The 17869-nt window shown below is 57.2% G+C and overlaps 1 protein-coding gene across 2 annotated transcripts; it reads right to left on the reverse strand.

The window, feature by feature from the left end:
* Positions 1-1190: 1190 nt before the first annotated feature.
* LOC127059413 (dystrobrevin beta-like) lies at positions 1191-17677 on the reverse strand. Of its 2 annotated transcripts, XM_050972672.1 has the most exons (4): positions 17602-17677; positions 9705-9791; positions 3529-3616; positions 1191-1472 (listed from the first exon to the last, which is right to left on the reverse strand). In XM_050972672.1, the coding sequence occupies exons 1-4, from the start codon at positions 17655-17657 to the stop codon at positions 1341-1343; spliced, it is 363 nt and encodes a 120-aa protein (XP_050828629.1). In that variant the 5' UTR covers positions 17658-17677; the 3' UTR covers positions 1191-1340. The 2 variants fall into 2 exon arrangements, with proteins under 2 accessions (XP_050828629.1, XP_050828630.1); XM_050972673.1 differs by lacking the exon at positions 9705-9791.
* Between the last annotated feature and the right edge of the window lie 192 nt (positions 17678-17869).

Raw genomic sequence — 17869 nt, forward strand, 5'->3', positions numbered from 1 at the left:
GGGACAGGGACAGGGACAGGGACAGGACAGGGACAGGGACAGGGACAGGGCTGGGGCAGGGACAGGGACAGGGGCAGGGACAGGGACAGGGACAGGGACAGGGACAGGGACAGGGACAGGGACAGGGACAGGGACAGGGACAGGGCAGGGACAGGGACAGGGCTGGGACAGGGACAGGGACAGGGCTGGGGCAGGGACAGGGACAGGGACAGGGACAGGGACAGGGACAGGGACAGGGACAGGGACAGGACTGGGGCAGGGACAGGGACAGGGCAGGGACAGGGACAGGGGCAGGGACAGCACAGGGACAGGGACAGGGACAGGGACAAGCACAGGATGGCGCAGGGCTCCGTGCAGCAGGGCTGGAGCCCTTCCAAGGGCACAGAGGCACCTCCAGCTCTCCCTGGTGCCCAGAGCTGCTCTGCTGGCACGGCCTCCCAGCAGCACGGGGGGAGATTCCCCTTCTCCAGCATCTCCAGGAGCCATTCCAAACCCCTGCCAGGATCCTGCCAGGGCACCGAGGCTCCAGCAGTGCCAGGGCTGAGCTGCTCCTGCTCCAAAGGGCCCTGGAGCAGGCTGGGCACAGGGCTGGGCACAGGGACACCCCGGGAGAGCCTGGGGGCTCCACAGGTGACCCTCTGGAGAACAAAAATCCTCGGGCTGCCTTAGGAAGGGACCTCAGAGCCCATCCAGGGACCCCTGGCACCTTCCCCTGCCCCCGGTGCTGCCAGCCCCTGTGTCCAGTCTGGCCTTGGGCACTGCAGGCTGGGCACCCTGTGCCAGGGCCTGCCCGCCCTGCCAGGGAACAATTCCTCATTCCCAAGATCCCATCCAGCCCTGCCCTCTGGCACTGGGAGCCATTCCCTGGCTCCTGTCCCTCTGTCCCTTGTCCCCAGTCCCTCCCAGCTCTCCTGGAGCCCCTCAAGGCCCTGGCAGGGGCTCTGAGCTCTCCCTGGATCCTTCTCCTCTCCAGGTGAGCACCCCCAGGTGTCCCAGCCTGGCTCCAGCCCTGGAGCAGCTCTGGTGCCTCCTCTGGGCTCTCTCCAGCAGCTCCAGCTCCTTGTGCTGTTGGAATCCCCAGGACAGGTGGGCTCTCACCTGGGCACAGGGGCAGGATCCCCCCCTTTCCTGCTGGGGGATCAGCCCAGGACTGGGGATTTGAGGATTTTGAGGATTTTGGGGATTTTGGGGATTTCTGGGGTCAGATCCCAGCTCTGAGGTTTGCTGGATGTGCTCAGGGTTGGAGAAGATGAATTTGAGAAGATGAGAAAAAATCAAACTCCCCCCTCCCCTGGGGAAGGGGGGCAGGGCAGCCCCTCCCCAGGGCTAATTAACTGGTGTTAATGAGTGGCTAATGAGCGAGGGGGCAGCTCCAGGGGGCTGTACCTGTTCTTGCTCTCCAGCTCGGCGATCAGCTGCCGCTGCTGCCTGTTGGCATCGAAGGCGAAGGGCAGGTCTGCGGGAGGACGGGGCTGCGGAGAGAGAGGGGGCTCAGAGGGGGCTGGAAACACCGGGAATGCCGTCAGGGGAGCACGGGGATCACAGGGATCACACAGTCACAGGAATCACAGAGTCACAGAGGGTACAGTCACAGAAATCATAGAAATCACACAGTCACAGAAATTAATCACACAGTCACAGAAATTAATCACACAGTCACAGAAATCATAGAAATCACAGAGGGTACAGTCACAGAATCACACAGTCACAGAGGGTACAGTCACAGGAATCACATATCACACAGTCACAGAAATCACAGAGAGTACAGTCACAGAAATCACAGTCACAGAAATCACAGTCACAGAAATCACAGAAATCACAGAGGGTACAGTCACAGAAATCACACAGTCACAGAAATCACACAAATACAAAAAACACACAAATACAGAAATCACACAGTCACAGAAATCACACAGTCACAGAAATCACACAGTCACAGAAATCACAGAGAGTACAGTCACAGAAATCACATATCACACAGTCACAGAAATCAAAGAAATCACACAGTCACAGAAATTAATCACACAGTCACAGAAATCAATCACACAGTCACAGAAATCAGTCACAGAAATCACAGAAATCAATCACACAGTCACAGAAATCAGTCACAGAAATTACAGAAATCACACAGTCACAGAAATCACACAGTCACAGAAATCACACAGTCACAGAGGGTACAGTCACAGAAATCACACAGTCAGAAAGCACACAGTCACAGGAATCATCACACAATTACAGAAATCACACAGTCACAGGAAGCACAGGATCACAGAAATCACAGAAATCGCAGTCACAGAAATCACAGAGAGTACAATCACACAGTCACAGTAATCACAGAGTCACAGAGGGTACAGTCACAGAAATCCCAGAGTACAGTCACACAATCACAGTAATCACAGAATCACACCACTCACACAAGTCACAGAACACACAGAAATGACAGGAATCACACAAATCACAGAAAACACATAAAACACAGAAATCACACCAAATGACACAATCACACCAATCATAAAAGCCACACCAATCACACAATCACACCAATGACACAAGTCACAGAACACACAGAAATGACAGGAATCACAGAAATCACACCAAATGACACAATCACACCAATCATAAAAGCCACAGAAATCACACAATCACACCAATGACACAAGTCACAGAAAACACAGAAAACACAGAAATTACAGAAATCACAGAAATCACAGCAATCACAGCAATCACACCAATCACAGAAATCACAGATAACACAGAAATCACATAATCACAGAAAACAGACAATCACTGAAATCATATCAATCACAGAAAACACACAATCACACGAGTCACATAAACCACAGAAATACAGAAATCCACAAATCACAGAAAACACAAATCACTCATCACAGAAATCACACAAATCACAGAAACCACAGAGAACACAGAAATCACAGAAATCACAGAGAACACAGAAATCACAGAAATCACACCAATCACACAATGTCACAATCACACACCAGGGTGTCCCAGTGTCCATCCCAGCCTTGGGCACTGCCAGGGATCCAGGGTGGGCACCCTGTGCCAGGGCCTGCCCACCCTGCCAGGGAACAATTCCTCATTCCCAAGATCCCATCCAGCCCTGCCCTCTGGCACTGGGAGCCATTCCCTGGGTCCTGTCCCTCTGTCCCTTGTCCCCAGTCCCTCTCCAGCTCTCCTGGAGCCCCTGCAGGCCCTGGCCAGGGGCTCTGAGCTCTCCCTGGATCCTTCTCCTCTCCAGGGGAACATTCCCAGCTCTCCCACCTGGCTCCAGAGCTCCTCTGGCCCCCCCAGGGGCCCCCCATCCCCCCACCAACCCAACCTCCCCCTGCCCGCTGCCATCCCAGCAGAGCCCACAGAAACTGGGGATTCTGGGCAGGCTGGGGAGCCCAGCCCCTCGTGGGGTCCCCCAGCCCCTCGTGGGGTCCCCCAGCCCCTCGTGGTGTCCCTGGAGCCCCCCAGTGTCCCCCAGTGTCCCCCAGTGTCCCCCTGGCAGGACAGGTCACTCACAGCATTGCCGGCCTCGGCGGCCAAGCGCGCGGCGTAGCGGGCGATGAGCCGGTGCTCCTCGTCCAGGCGGCCAGGGCTGTCCAGGGCACTGCAAAACAGCAGGGGCTGAGCCCCCAGGGCACTGCCAACCTGACCACAGCCAGCCCAGGGCACTGCCAACCTGACCAGGGTGAGCCTGGGCACTGCCAACCTGACCAGGGTGAGCCTGGGCACTGCCAAACCTGACCAGAGTGAGCCTGGGCACTGCCAAACCTGACCAGGGTGAGCCCAGGGCACTGCCAACCTGACCAGAGTGAGCCTGGGCACTGCCAAACCTGACCAGGGTGAGCCCAGGGCACTGCCAACCTGACCAGAGTGAGCCTGGGCACTGCCAACCTGACCAGGGTGAGCCTGGGCACGCCAACCTGACCAGGGTGAGCCCTGGGCACTACCAAACCTGACCGGGTGAGCCTGGCACTGCCAAACCTGACCAGGGTGAGCCCAGGGCACTGCCAACTGACCAGGGTGAGCCAGGGCACTGCCAAACCTACCAGGTGAGCCACGGCACTGCCAACCTGACCAGAGCCAGCCCAGGGCACTGCCAAACCTGACCAGGGTGAGCCTGGGCACTGCCAAACCTGACCAGAGTGAGCCTGGGCACTGCCAAACCTGACCAGAGTGAGCCTGGGCACTGCCAAACCTGACCAGGGTGAGCCCAGGGCACTGCCAAACCTGACCAGGGTGAGCCCAGGGCACTGCCAACCTGACCAGGGTGAGCCCAGGGCACTGCCAAACCTGACCAGAGTGAGCCAGGGCACTGCCAAACCTGACCAGGGTGAGCCCAGGGCACTGCCAGACCTGACCAGGGTGAGCCTGGGCACTGCCAGACCTGACCAGGGTGAGCCCAGGGCACTGCCAGACCTGACCAGGGTGAGCCTGGGCACTGCCAAACCTGACCAGGGTGAGCCCAGGGCACTGCCAATCTGACCAGGGTGAGCCTGGGCACTGCCAACCTGACCAGAGTGAGCCCAGGGCACTGCCAAACCTGACCAGGGTGAGCCCAGGGCACTGCCAAACCTGACCAGGGTGAGCCCAGGGCACTGCCAACCTGACCAGGGTGAGCCTGGGCACTGCCAAACCTGACCAGGGTGAGCCTGGGCACTGCCAACCTGACCAGGGTGAGCCTGGGCACTGCCACCTGACCAGGGTGAGCCCAGGGCACTGCCCACCTGAGCCAGGCCTGCCCAGATCCTAGCCCAGGGCACTGCCAACCTGACCAGGGTGAGCCTGGGCACTGCCAAACCTGACCAGGGTGAGCCTGGGCACTGCCAACCTGACCAGGGTGAGCCTGGGCACTGCCAAACCTGACCAGAGCCAGCCCAGGGCACTGCCAAACCTGACCAGAGTGAGCCTGGGCACTGCCAAACCTGACCACAGCCAGCCCAGGGCACTGCCAACCTGACCAGGGTGAGCCTGGGCACTGCCAACCTGACCAGGGTGAGCCCAGGGCACTGCCAAACCTGACCAGGGTGAGCCCAGGGCACTGCCAAACCTGACCAGGGTGAGCCTGGGCACTGCCAAACCTGACCAGGGTGAGCCCAGGGCACTGCAAACCTGACCAGGGTGAGCCCGGGCACTGCCAACCTGACCAGAGTGAGCCTGGGCACTGCCAAACCTGACCAGGGTGAGCCCAGGGCACTGCCAAACCTGACCAGGGCGAGCCTGGGCACTGCCAACCTGACCAGAGTGAGCCTGGGCACTGCCAAACCTGACCAGGGTGAGCCCAGGGCACTGCCAAACCTGACCAGGGTGAGCCTGGGCACTGCCAACCTGAGCACAGCCAGTCCAGGGCTGTCCAGGGCACTGCAAAACCGCAGGGGGTGAGCTGGGCACTGCCAACCTGACTAGGGTGAGCCCAGGGCACTGCCAGACCTGACCAGGGTGAGCCCAGGGCACTGCCAGACCTGACCAGGGTGAGCCTGGGCACTGCCAACCTGACCAGAGTGAGCCTGGGCACTGCCAAACCTGACCAGAGTGAGCCCAGGGCACTGCCAAACCTGACCAGGGCGAGCCCAGGGCACTGCCAACCTGACCAGGGTGAGCCCAGGGCACTGCCAAACCTGACCAGGGTGAGCCTGGGCACTGCCAACCTGACCAGGGTGAGCCCAGGGCACTGCCAAACCTGACCAGAGTGAGCCTGGGCACTGCCAACCTGACCAGGGTGAGCCCAGGGCACTGCCAACCTGACCAGGGTGAGCCTGGGCACTGCCAACCTGACCAGAGTGAGCCCAGGGCACTGCCAACCTGACCAGGGTGAGCCCAGGGCACTGCCAAACCTGACCAGAGTGAGCCCAGGGCACTGCCAAACCTGACCAGGGTGAGCCAGGGCACTGCCAACCTGACCAGGGTGAGCCCGGGGCACTGCCAAACCTGACCAGAGTGAGCCTGGGCACTGCCAAACCTGACCAGAGTGAGCCTGGGCAGTGCCAACCTGACCAGAGTGAGCCTGGGCACTGCCAAACCTGACCAGAGTGAGCCCAGGGCACTGCCAAACCTGCCCACAGCCAGCCCAGGGCACAGAGCTGGGTGTGAGGAGGACGCAGGGAGAGAATCCAGAGGGTGCCCCAGCAGCAGAGGAGGGAGAGGGCTCCCACACAATTCCCTGGGAATTAAAAACACCATTCTGGCAGGGCTGTGCAGAGCAGGGGGAGGGCTCACACAGGATCCCCTGAGCTACAAGCACCTTCCCAGGTGATCTGCCCCAGATCTGTGCTCCTTGCACAGGAGTGAGAGGGCTCCCACACAATTCCCTGACTCACAAACACCTCCCCAGGTGCTCTGGCCCCTCCTGGCTGGGCTGTGCAGAGCAGAGGGAGGACTCACACACAATTCCCTGGGCTAAAAACACCTTTTTGGCTGATCTGGCCCAGATCTGTGCTCCTTGCAGGGCAGTGGAGAGGGCTCACACAGAATCCCCTGACTCACAAACACCTTCCCAGGTGATCCAGCCCCTCCTGGCAGTGCTGTGCAGGGGTGTGAAGAAGGCTCACACACAATTCCCTGAGCTAAAAACACCTTTTTGGCTGATCTGTCCCACATCTGTGCTCCTTGCAGAGCAGGAAGGGGGCTCACAAACAATCCCCTGGGTTACAAACACCTTCCCAGGTGCTCTGGCCCCTCCTGGCAGGGCTGTGCAGAGCAGGGGGAGGCCTCACACAGGATCCCCTGAGCTACAAACATCTCCCAGGTGATCTGCCCCAGATCTGTGCTCCTTGCAGGAGTGTGGAGAGGGCTCCCACACAATTCCCTGAGCTAAAAACACATTTTTGGCTGATCTGCCCCAGATCTGTGCTCCTTGCAGAGCAGGGAGAAGGCTCACAGAGAATGCCCTGGGCTACAAACACCTTTCCAGGTGATGTGTCCCAGGTCTGTGCTCCTTTCAGGGGAGTGAAGAAGGCTCACAAACAATCCCCTGGGTTACAAACACCTTCCCAGGTGATCCAGCGCCTCCTCCACAGCTGATCCAGCTGTGCTCCTTGCAGGGGTGTGGAGAAGGCTCACACACAATTCCCTGAGCTACAAACACCTTTTTGGCTGATCTGTCCCAGGTCTGTGCTCCTTGCAGAGGTGTGGAGAAGGCTCACAGAGAATCCCCTGGGCTACAAACACCTTCCCAGGTGATCTGTCCCCTCCTGGCAGGGCTGTGAAGAGGAGGAGGAGGGAGAAGGCTCACAGAGAATCCCCTGGGTTACAAACATTTTTTGGGTGATGTGTCCCAGATCTGTGCTCCTTTCAGGAGTGTGGAGAGGGCTCCCAGAGAATCCCCTGGGCTAAAAACACCTTCCCAGGTGCTCTGGCCCCTCTTGGCTGGGCTGTGCCCATGCCCAGCCAGGCCCTGAGCTGTCCCAGCCACCCTGGGGCTGGCACAGGGCTGGCACAGAGCACCCAAAGCCCAGCCGGTGCCACCCCTGCCATGGCAGGGCCACCTCGCCCTGTGCCAGGGGGCTCCAGCTCACCTGGTGGAAAGGTGTGCCCAGGGCAGGTCAGACACCTGGGCTGGGGACACCTGAGGGGACAGCAAAGAGCCCCAGGGGACCTTGGGGACAGGCTGTGCCCTCCTGGCAGCAGTGCCAGGGAAGGGAATGGGCTGGGGCTGGCACAGCAGAGAGAGGGGAAAGGTGCCAGGACAGCTCCTGTGCCACCCAGAGGGGACAGCGGGCACACACGGCCTGGGCAGGGCAGGGGACAGCTGGGGGACAGCCAGGGAGGGGGACACTCAGGGACAGGGGACACTCAGGGAGAAGGGACACCCCGGGGACACTCAGGGACAGGGGACACTCAGGGAGAAGGGACACCCAGGGGACACTCAGGGGACACTGAGGGGACACTCAGGGGACACCCAGGGAATGGGGACAACCAGGGGACATTCAGGAGACACTCAGGGAGGAGGGACATGCAGGGACAGGGGACACCAGGGAATGGGGACACTCAGGGGACATTCAGGGGACACTCAGGGACAGGGGACACCCAGGGGGACACCCAGGGGACACTCAGGGACAGGGGACAGTGAGGGACAGGGGACAGTGAGGGAAGGGGGACATTCAGGGGACACTGAGGGGACACCCAGGGGGACACCCAGGGGACACTCAGGGAGAGGGGACACTCAGGGAAGGGGGACACCCCGGGGACACTGAGGGACAGGGGACATTCAGGGGACACCCAGGGAATGGGGACACTGAGGGAGAGGGGACACTCAGGGACAGGGGACACACAGGGGACACTCAGGGGACAGGCAGGGAAAATCTGGGGGAAGATGAGGTTCCAGTAGGAGGAAATCTGAGATCCCACGAGGGGGAATTTTGGGGGAAAATGTGAGATTCCAGCAGAGGGAATTTGGGAATTCTGAGATTCCAGCAGGGAATTTGGGAAAGATGAAATTCCAGCAGAGGGAATTTGGGAATTCTGAGATTCCAGCAGGGGGAATTTGGGAAAGATGAGACTCCAGCTGGGGATAATTTGGGATTCCAGCAGGGGAAATTTGGGGGAAAAGATGAGATTCCAAGAGGGGGAAAAAGATGAGATTCCAAAATGGGGAAATTTGGGGGAAAAAAAAGAGATTCCATCGGGGGGAATTCTGAGATTCCAACAGGGGGAATTTTGGGGAAAAAGATGAGATTCCAGCAGGGGGAATTCTGAGATTCCAGCAGGGGGAAATTTGAGGGAAAAAACAAGATTCCAGCAGGGAGAATTTAGAGAAGAAGATGAGATTCCAGCCGGGGGAATTTGGGGGAAAATTTGAGATTCCAACAGGGAGAAATTTGGGGAAAAAGATGAGATTCCACCTTGGGGAATTCTGAGATTCCAGCAGGGGAAATTTGGGAATTCTGAGATGCCAGCAGGGGGAATTTGGGAATTCTGAGATTCCAGCAGGGGGAAATTTGGGAATTCTGAGATGCCAGCAGGGGGAATTTGGGAATTCTGAGATTCCAGCAGGGGGAAATTTGGGAATTCTGAGATTCCAGCAGGGGGAAATTTGGGAATTCTGAGACGCCAGCAGGAGGAAATTTGGGAATTCTGAGATTCCAGCAGGGGAAATTTGGGAATTCTGAGACGCCAGAAGGAGGAAATTTGGGAATTCTGAGATTCCAGCAGGGGGAAATTTGGGAATTCTGAGATTCCAGAAGGGGAAATTTGGGAATTCTGAGATTCCAGCAGGGTCACAGCGAGAGGTGAAGGGACAAACCCGTTTGGGCTCCAAGGGGGTTTGTGAGAGGGGATCTCAGTGCCCGCTCAATGGCCACCCCAGTGTCCCCTGTGTGTCCCCTGTGTCCCCAGGGCTGGCACTGACCGTGCCCCGCTCCACAGGTGGCTCACAAAGGTGGCAATCAGGGCCACCCCAGTGTCCCCAGAGTGTCCCCAGGGCTGGCACTGACCGTGCCCCGCTCCGCAGGTGGCTCACAAAGGTGGCAATCAGGCCACCCCCAGTGTCCCCTGTGTGTCCCCAGTGTGTCCCCAGGGCTGGCACTGACCGTGCCCCGCTCCGCAGGTGGCTCACAAAGGTGGCAATCAGGCCACCCCAGTGTCCCCAGTGTCCCCAGGGCTGGCACTGACCGTGCCCCGCTCCGCAGGTGGCTCACAAAGGTGGCAATCAGGGCCACCCCCAGTGTCCCCAGAGTGTCCCCAGGGCTGGCACTGACCGTGCCCCGCTCCGCAGGTGGCTCACAAAGGTGGCAATCAGGGCGTGCTCCTCCCGGCCCGGCTCGGGGCTGCTGCTCTGGTGGCACCTGGCGGGGCGGGGAGAGCAGAAAACAACAAAAACTCCGTAAATTCGGGCAAATTTGGGCAATGTGGGGGCGGGCCCGGCGAGGACGCTGCTACTGCTGCTCTCAGACACCGGGAGGGGACACCGGGGACAGCCCGGGACTGGCACAGCGAGGGCGGGGGTGCCCGTCCCTGCAGGTGCCACCCGGATGTGGCACTCGGGGGACAATCTGGGGACGAGGTGGGGCTGGGGCACAGCGGGTGACCCTGGGGGGCTGTTCCAGCCTCAGGGACTCTGGGAACAAGCCATGGGATGTGGCACAAACCATCCTGGGACAAATGAAGAGGGCTCGGGGCAAAGCTCCAGCCAGGCAGAGCAAAACAACAGCTGGGTACAGGGTGTAGGGCAGTGCCCCAGAAATGGCACCAGGGCAGCTGTGGAACCCCTGGAATTCCCAGCGGGATCTTTAGGGAGGAGCAGGGCACTGGGGAGCCCAGCCCCAAGCAGCATTCCCTGTTCCCAGAATCCCAGGATCCAGAACCATTTGGGCTGGAAAATCCCAACCAGTGCCAGCTGTGCCCCATCCCCACCCTGTCCCCAGCCCAGGGCACTCAGTGCCACCTCCAGGTGACACCTGCAGGGATGGGCACTCCAAACCTCCCTGGGCAGTTCCAAGGCCTGAGCACCCTTCACATGCAGAAATTCCTCCTGATGTCCACCCTGAGCCTGCCCTGGCCCAGCCTGAGGCCATTTCCCCTCGGCCAGGGCAGAGAGGGGACTCTGGGGGCTCCACCTGCTGAAAATGACCCCAAAATATCACTGAGAGCCTGAGGAGAGTCATGCACAGAGATCTGAACTGCAGAAAGCTCCAGGCAGAGATTGTCTGAACTTCACACAATCCCAGGATCATTCAGGCTGGAAATCCCTCCCAGCCCAGGCAGTGCCAGCTGTGCCCCATCCCCACCCTGTCCCCAGGGCACTCAGTGCCACCTCCAGGGGACACCTGCAGGGATGGGCACTCCAAACCTCCCTGGGCAGCCCCTGACAAATCCTTCCATGAACAACCCAACCCCTTTTTGTGGGCAAACAGCCCCAAAACCCCCAGACCACAGGAGGGGAGCGCAAAGGAGACTCAGGGGTGCCCTCACCACCCTCTGCACCCCCTGAAAGGTGCCTGTGCTCAGCTGGGCTGGGCTCTTTCTGCAGCAGCACTGACAGAACCAGAGCACACAGCCTGGGCTGTACCAAGGGGAATTTAGGTTGGATATCAGGGAAAAGTTCTTTACAGAAAGGGTGACAAAGTTCTGGAATGGGGAGGTGGTGGAGTGCCCATCTCTGGGTGTGTTTAACAAAGCCTGGATGTGGCACTGGGTGCCAGGGGTGAGCTGAGCTGTTGGGGCTGGGCTGGACTGGATGGTCTTGGAGGTCTCTTCCAGCCTGGGATTGTGGGATTGTGTGATTGATTGTGTGATTGATTCTGTGTGATTGTGTGATTGATTCTGTGTGATTGTGTGATTGATTCTGTGTGATTGTGTGAGTGATTCTGTGGTTGTGTGTGGTTGTGTGATTGGTTGTGTGATTCCCTGATCCTGTGACTCTCATTGTGTGATTGTGTGTGATGGATTCAGTGATTGTGTGTGATGGATTCAGTGATCCTGTGACTGATTCTGTGATTGACTCTGTGTCATTCTGTGATTGAATCTGGGATTGTGGGATTGATTGTGGGATTGATTGTGGGATTGATTCTGCTACTCTGACTGTGGGTGGTTCTGTGATTCTGTGGTTGATTGTTTGTGTGATTGTGTGATTGTGTGCGATTGTGTGATTGATTGTGTGATTGTCTGTGATTGTGGGATTGATTGTGTGATTGTGGGTGATTGTGGGATTGATTCTGTGATTGATTCTGTGATTGTGTGATTGTGTGTGATTGTGTGATTCAGTGACTGTGTGATTGATTCTGTGATTCTGTGATTGATTCTGTGATTGATTCTGGAATTCTGTGATTGTGTGATTGATTATCTGACTCTGTGATTGATTATCTAACTGTGTGATGGATTATCTGACTCTGTGATGGATTATCTGGCTCTGATTGATTATCTGACTCTGTGATTGATTCAGTGTGATTGTGATTGTGTGATTGATTGTCTAACTGTGCTTCATTCTGTGATTGTGTGATTGATTATCTGACTCTGATTGATTATCTAACTGTGTGATTGACTATCTAATTCTGTGATTGATTATCTGACTGTGATTGATTCTGTGATTGTGTGATTGATTATCTGACTCTGATTGATTATCTAACTGTGTGATTGACTATCTAATTCTGTGATTGATTATCTGACTGTGATTGATTCTGTGATTGTGTGATTGATTATCCAACTCTGTGATGGATTGTCTGACTCTGTGGGATTGGGGTTTGGGAGCAGCTCTGGGATTGGGGGGGTTGGGAGCAGCTCTGGGATTGGGGTCTGGGATCAGCTGTGGGATTGGGATTGGGATCAGCTGTGGGATTGGGGTTTGGGATCAACTGTGGGGTTGGGTTTGGGATCAGCTCTGGGATTGGGATTGGGATCAGCTCTGGATGGGTTGGGATCGCTGGGATGGGGGGTTGGGAGCAGCTGTAGGACTGGGATCTGGGATCAGCCGTGGGATTGGGATTGGGAGCAGCTGTGGGATTGGGGTCTGGGATCAGCTGTGGGATTGGGCTTTGGGATCAGCTGTGGGATTGGGGTCTGGGATCAGCTGTGGGATGGGGGGTTGGGGCACTCTGGGATTGGGTCTGGATCAGCTGTGGATTGGGATTGGGATCAGCTGTGGATGGGGTTTGGATCACTGTGGGTTGGGTTTGGGATCAAGCTGGGATTGGGATTAGATCACTGTGGATTGGGTCTGGATCAGCTGTGGATTGGGATTGGGAGCAGCTGTGGATTGGGGCTGGATCAGCTGGGGATGGGTCTGGTATTGGGTCTGGGATCAGCTTGTTGGGATTGGGGTCTGGATTGGGGTTGGGATCAGCTGTGGGATTGGGGTTGGGATCAGCTGTGGGATTGGGCTCTGGGATTGGGGTTGGGATCAGCTGTGGGATTGGGGTCTGGGATGGGGGTTTTAGAGCAGCTGTGGGATTGGGGTTTGGGATTGGGGTTTGGGAGCAGCTCTGGGATTGGGGTTTGGGCTCAGCCACACTCCCAGCAGCCGTGGGTGGGCCGGGGAGGGGCTGCAGAGCTGCCCTGCAGGGGGGTCGGGGGCTGTGGGCACAGCAGAGCCCCCAGTTCCCCTCTGGGGCTCAGGGAGTGCCCCAGGGCTGGGGGGCAGCAGCTCTGAGCAGCTCCAGGGCTGGGAGGGCAATCACAGATCTGAGTTCCAGTTCTGCCCCTCAGGGCCTGGGGCTGCCCAGCCCCCCCCTGAGCACCCCTGCAAAAATTCCAGAGAATTCCGGGATGGATGGGGCTGGCGGGACCTTCAGAACCCCCCTGCCCTGTCCCACAGCAGGGACACTGCCACTGCCCCAGGGTGTGCCAGTGTCCATCCCAGCCCTGGGCACTGCCAGGGATCCAGCATGGGCACCCTGTGCCAGGGAATCCCAGCCCAGCCAGGAATTCCCAATTCCCAAAGTCCCAGCCCTGCCCTCTGGCACTGGGAGCCATTCCCTGGTCCTGTCCCTCTGTCCCCTGTCCCCAGTCCCTCCCAGCTCTCCTGGAGCCCCTGCAGGCCCTGGCAGTGGCTCCAGGATCTCCCCAGAGCTCAGTTTTTCCCTTTCCCCCCCAGATGTGCAGCCCACAGGATTTGTGTGCTGAGAATCAGGAGCCCAGCCCGGAGCCAAGGCAGGCAGCAGCACCTTGGGATGCCAGGATCCCAGCTGGGATGGGTGGGAAGGGAGCTCAGAGCCCCCCCAGTGCCACCCCTGCCACGGCAGGGACACTGCCACTGTCCCAGGCTGTGCCAGTGTCCAGCCTGGCCTTGGGCACTGCCAGGGATCCAGGGTGGGCACCCTGTGCCAGGGCCTGCCCACCCTGCCAGGGAACAATTCCTCATTCCCAAGATCCCATCCAGCCCTGCCCTCTGGCACTGGGAGCCATTCCCTGGCTCCTGTACCTCTGTCCCTTGTCCCCAGTCCCTCCCAGCTCTCCTGGAGCCCTCCCAGCCCAGCTTTCCCTTCCCCAGGAATTTCCCTTTCCTCCCCCTCCCCAGAGCCCCCCCAGAGCCCCGGCCCTGCCTGCCCCACATGGGGGGGGGGGGGGGAAAGGAAATCCTGGGGGGGAACAGCTGGGGGCAGCAAACATCTGGGGGAGAGCAAACAGCTGGGGGCAGCAAACATCTGGGGAGAGCAAACAGCTGGGGGGAACAAACATCTGGGGAGAGCAAACAGCTGGGGAGAGCAAACAACTGGGGGAGCAAACATCTGGGGGGAGCAAACAGCTGGGGGAGAGCAAACAGCTGGGGGGAGCAAACAGCTGGGGAGAGCAAACAGCTGGGAGAGCAAACATCTGGGGAGAGCAAACAGCTGGGGAGAGCAAACAGCTGGGGGGAGCAAACAGCTGGGAGAGCAAACATCTGGGGAGAGCAAACATCTGGGGAGAGCAAACAGCTGGGGAGAGCAAACAGCTGGGGGAGCAAACATCTGGGGAGAGCAACGCTGGGAGAGCAAACAGCTGGGGAGAGCAACAGTGGGGCAGCAACAGCTGGGGAGAGAAATCTGGGGAGCAAACAGCTGGGGGGAGCAAACAGCTGGGGGAGCAAACATCGGGGAGAGCAAACATGGGGGAGCAAACCGCTGGGGGAGAGCAAACACTGGGGAGAGCAAACAGCTGGGGAGAGCAAACAGCTGGGGGAGAGCAAACATGGGAGGCAACGCTGGGGGAGAGCAAACCTGGGGAGCAACATCTGGGGAGAGCAAACAGCTGGGGGAGAGCAAAACATTGGGGAAGAGCAAAACATCTGGGGGGAGCAAACAGCTGGGGGGAGAGCAAACAGCTGGGGAGAGCAAACAGTGGGGGAGCAAACATCTGTGGAGGGAGCAACAGCTGGGGAGAGCAAACATCTGGGGAGAGCAAACAGCTGGGGAGAGCAAACAGCTGGGGGGAGCAAACATGGGGGGAGCAACATCTGGGGAGAGCAAACAGCTGGGGAGAGCAAACAGCTGGGGAGAGCAACATCGGGAGAGCAAACAACATGGGGGGGAGAGCAAACATCGGGGAGAGCAAACAGCTGGGGGAGAGCAAACAGCTGGGGAGAGCAACAGCTGGGGGAGAGCAAACATCTGGGGAGAGCAAACAGCTGGGGGAGAGCAAACATCTGGGGGAGAGCAAACAGCTGGGGAGAGCAAACAGCTGGGGGAGAGCAAACAGCTGGGGGAGAGCAAACAGCTGGGGAGGCAAACATCTGGGGGAGAGCAAACAGCTGGGGAGAGCAAACAGCTGGGGAGAGCAAACAGCTGGGGGGAGCAAACATCTGGGGAGAGCAAACAGCTGGGGAGAGCAAACATCTGGGGGAGAGCAAACATCTGGGAGAGGCAAACATCTGGGGGAGAGCCAACAGCTGGGGAGAGCAAACATCTGGGGGAGGAGCAAAACTCGGGGAGAGCAAACAGTGGGGGAGAGCAAACAGCTGGGGGAGAGCAAACATCTGGGGAGAGCAAACAGCTGGGAGAGCAAACAGCTGGGGAGAGCAAACAGCTGGGGGAGAGCAAACAGCTGGGGGAGAGCAAACAGCTGGGGAGAGCAAACAGCTGGGGAGAGCAAACAGCTGGGGAGAGCAAACAGCTCAAAATGCTCCTCAACAGTTTTTTAGAATCCCAAGGGATTTTTATATTTTTCTAGAAACTGAAGGGATTTTAGGATTTTCTGCAAACCCAAGGGATTTTCAGGTTTTTTAGAATCCCAAGGGATTTCCAGATTTTTCTGGAAACCCAAGGGATTTTTAGATCTTCTGGAAACCCAGGGAATTTTCAGGTTTTTTTTGGAAACCCAAGGGATTTTAGGATTTTTTGCAAACCCAAGGGATTTTTATATTTTTTTTCTGCAAACCCAAGGGATTTCAGATTTTTTGCAAACCGAAGAGATTTTCCAATTTTTTTAGAATCCCAAGGGATTTTCAGATTTTTTATTTTTGCAAACCCAAGGGATTTTTATAATTTTTTGGAAACCCAAGGGATTTTAGGTTTTCTGCAAACCCAAGGGATTTTTATATTTTTTTTCTGCAAACCCAAGGGATTTTCAGGTTTTCTGCAAACCCAAGGGATTTTCAGGATTTTCCCAGAGCTCCAAGAGTCTCCTGGCAATCCCTGCTGTCTCTGCTGGTGCCCTTTCAGTGCTCCCCAGCGTTGGTTTTGTTTCTGTCATTTTACATCAATATTTAAATAATTACTTATTAATTTTAATATTAACAGTATTTGATATTATATTATTTTAAATAACATTACCATTATTTTTATATTAATATTAACATCGTTAATAGTAGTAACATTATTTTTGTTGCTATTACTAATATTATTTATTTTAATGTTAATATTACTTTATATTATTTTAATTCATAATATTATATTAATAGAATTTTATTTTTAAAATATTACTATTATTTTCTATTATATTTTTCTATTATTTTCTATTATATTTGTATATTATACTATTTTTTGTATTCTATTATTTATACTGCATTACTTTATTATATTTTTTTTATACATACATTTATTACATTGTATTTTATATTTTTATGTTGTTATCATTATTTATATTATTGTATATTTTTGGTTAAGTTACTGGGTTTTTTAAATGTAGTTTTTGTGTTATATGAAAAAATGGTTTTGTTTATGCTCCTATAAGGAAAGAGTTCAGTGAAGGGACAGGGACAGGGCAGGGACAGGGACAGGGACAGGGACAGGGACAGGGACAGGGACAGGGACAGGGACAGGGGCTGGGACAGGGACAGGGACAGGGGCAGGGACAGGGCAGGGACAGGGACAGGGACAGGGACAGGGGCAGGGACAGGACAGGGACAGGGACAGGGACAGGGACAGGGCTGGCACCCCCAGGAGGTGGCACAGAGCAGCTCCTGGCACACAAGCCCAGCTGGGGACAGGCAGAACCTGCTCAGGAGCTCCCTGGCACAGCCGGGTGGCACCAGCTCGGGCAGGAGAGACCCCTGGAGAGGGCACCTCCTGCAGGGCATCCTGCAGCACAGCTGGCACAGCTGGCACCCCCCGGCCCAGCTGGCACACCTGGCACCACCTGGCATCCCCGGGCACACCTGGCACACTTGGAACCCCCATTCACAGCTGGCACACCTGGCACCCCCTGTCCCTACCCAGCTGGCACAGCTGGCACCCCTGGCACACCTGACACCCCCCATGCCCTGCTGGCACCCCTGACACACCTGGCACCCCCTGTCCATGCCCAGCTGGCACCCCTGGCACAGCTGGCACCCCTGGCACAGTTAACACCCCTGGCACCACTGGCACACCTGGCACGACCTGGCACATCTGGCACCCCTGGCACCACTGACACCCCTGGCACAGCTGGCACCCCCTGGCATCCCTGGGTACACCTGTCACAGTTGGCACCCCTGGGCACACCTGGTACAGCTGGCACCCCTGGCACAGCTGGCACCCCCTGGCACAGCTGGCACCCCCGGGCAACCCTGGGCACACCTGGCACACCTGGAACCCCTGGCACAGCTGGCACTCCCTGGCATCCCTGGGCACACCTGGAACCCCTGGCACACCTGGCACCCCTGTCCATGCCCACCTGGCACCCCGGTAGAGGTGGCACAGCTGGCACAGCTGTCCCCCCGTCCCTCCCCGTCGGTGCCCAGCCCGTGCCCAGGTGAGGCCCCGGTACCTTTTGGTGGGCGTGGGCGCTCCCGAGGACACGCGGGTCAGCAGCGCCTCGTTCATGTTAGCCACGGGCCTGGGGGGGCTGCAACACACGGGGGGGTGAGGGGGGGGGAAACACCTGGGAACAGCCCCAAACACACCTGGGAACAGCCAAAACACACCTGGGAACAGCCCAAACACACCTGGGAACAACCCCAAACACACCTGGGAACAGCCCAACACACCTGGGAACAGCCCCAAACACACCTGGGAACAGCCCAAACACACCTGGG

This window comes from Serinus canaria, chromosome 3 (assembly GCF_022539315.1).
Source record: "Serinus canaria isolate serCan28SL12 chromosome 3, serCan2020, whole genome shotgun sequence".
NCBI lineage: Eukaryota > Metazoa > Chordata > Aves > Passeriformes > Fringillidae > Serinus > Serinus canaria.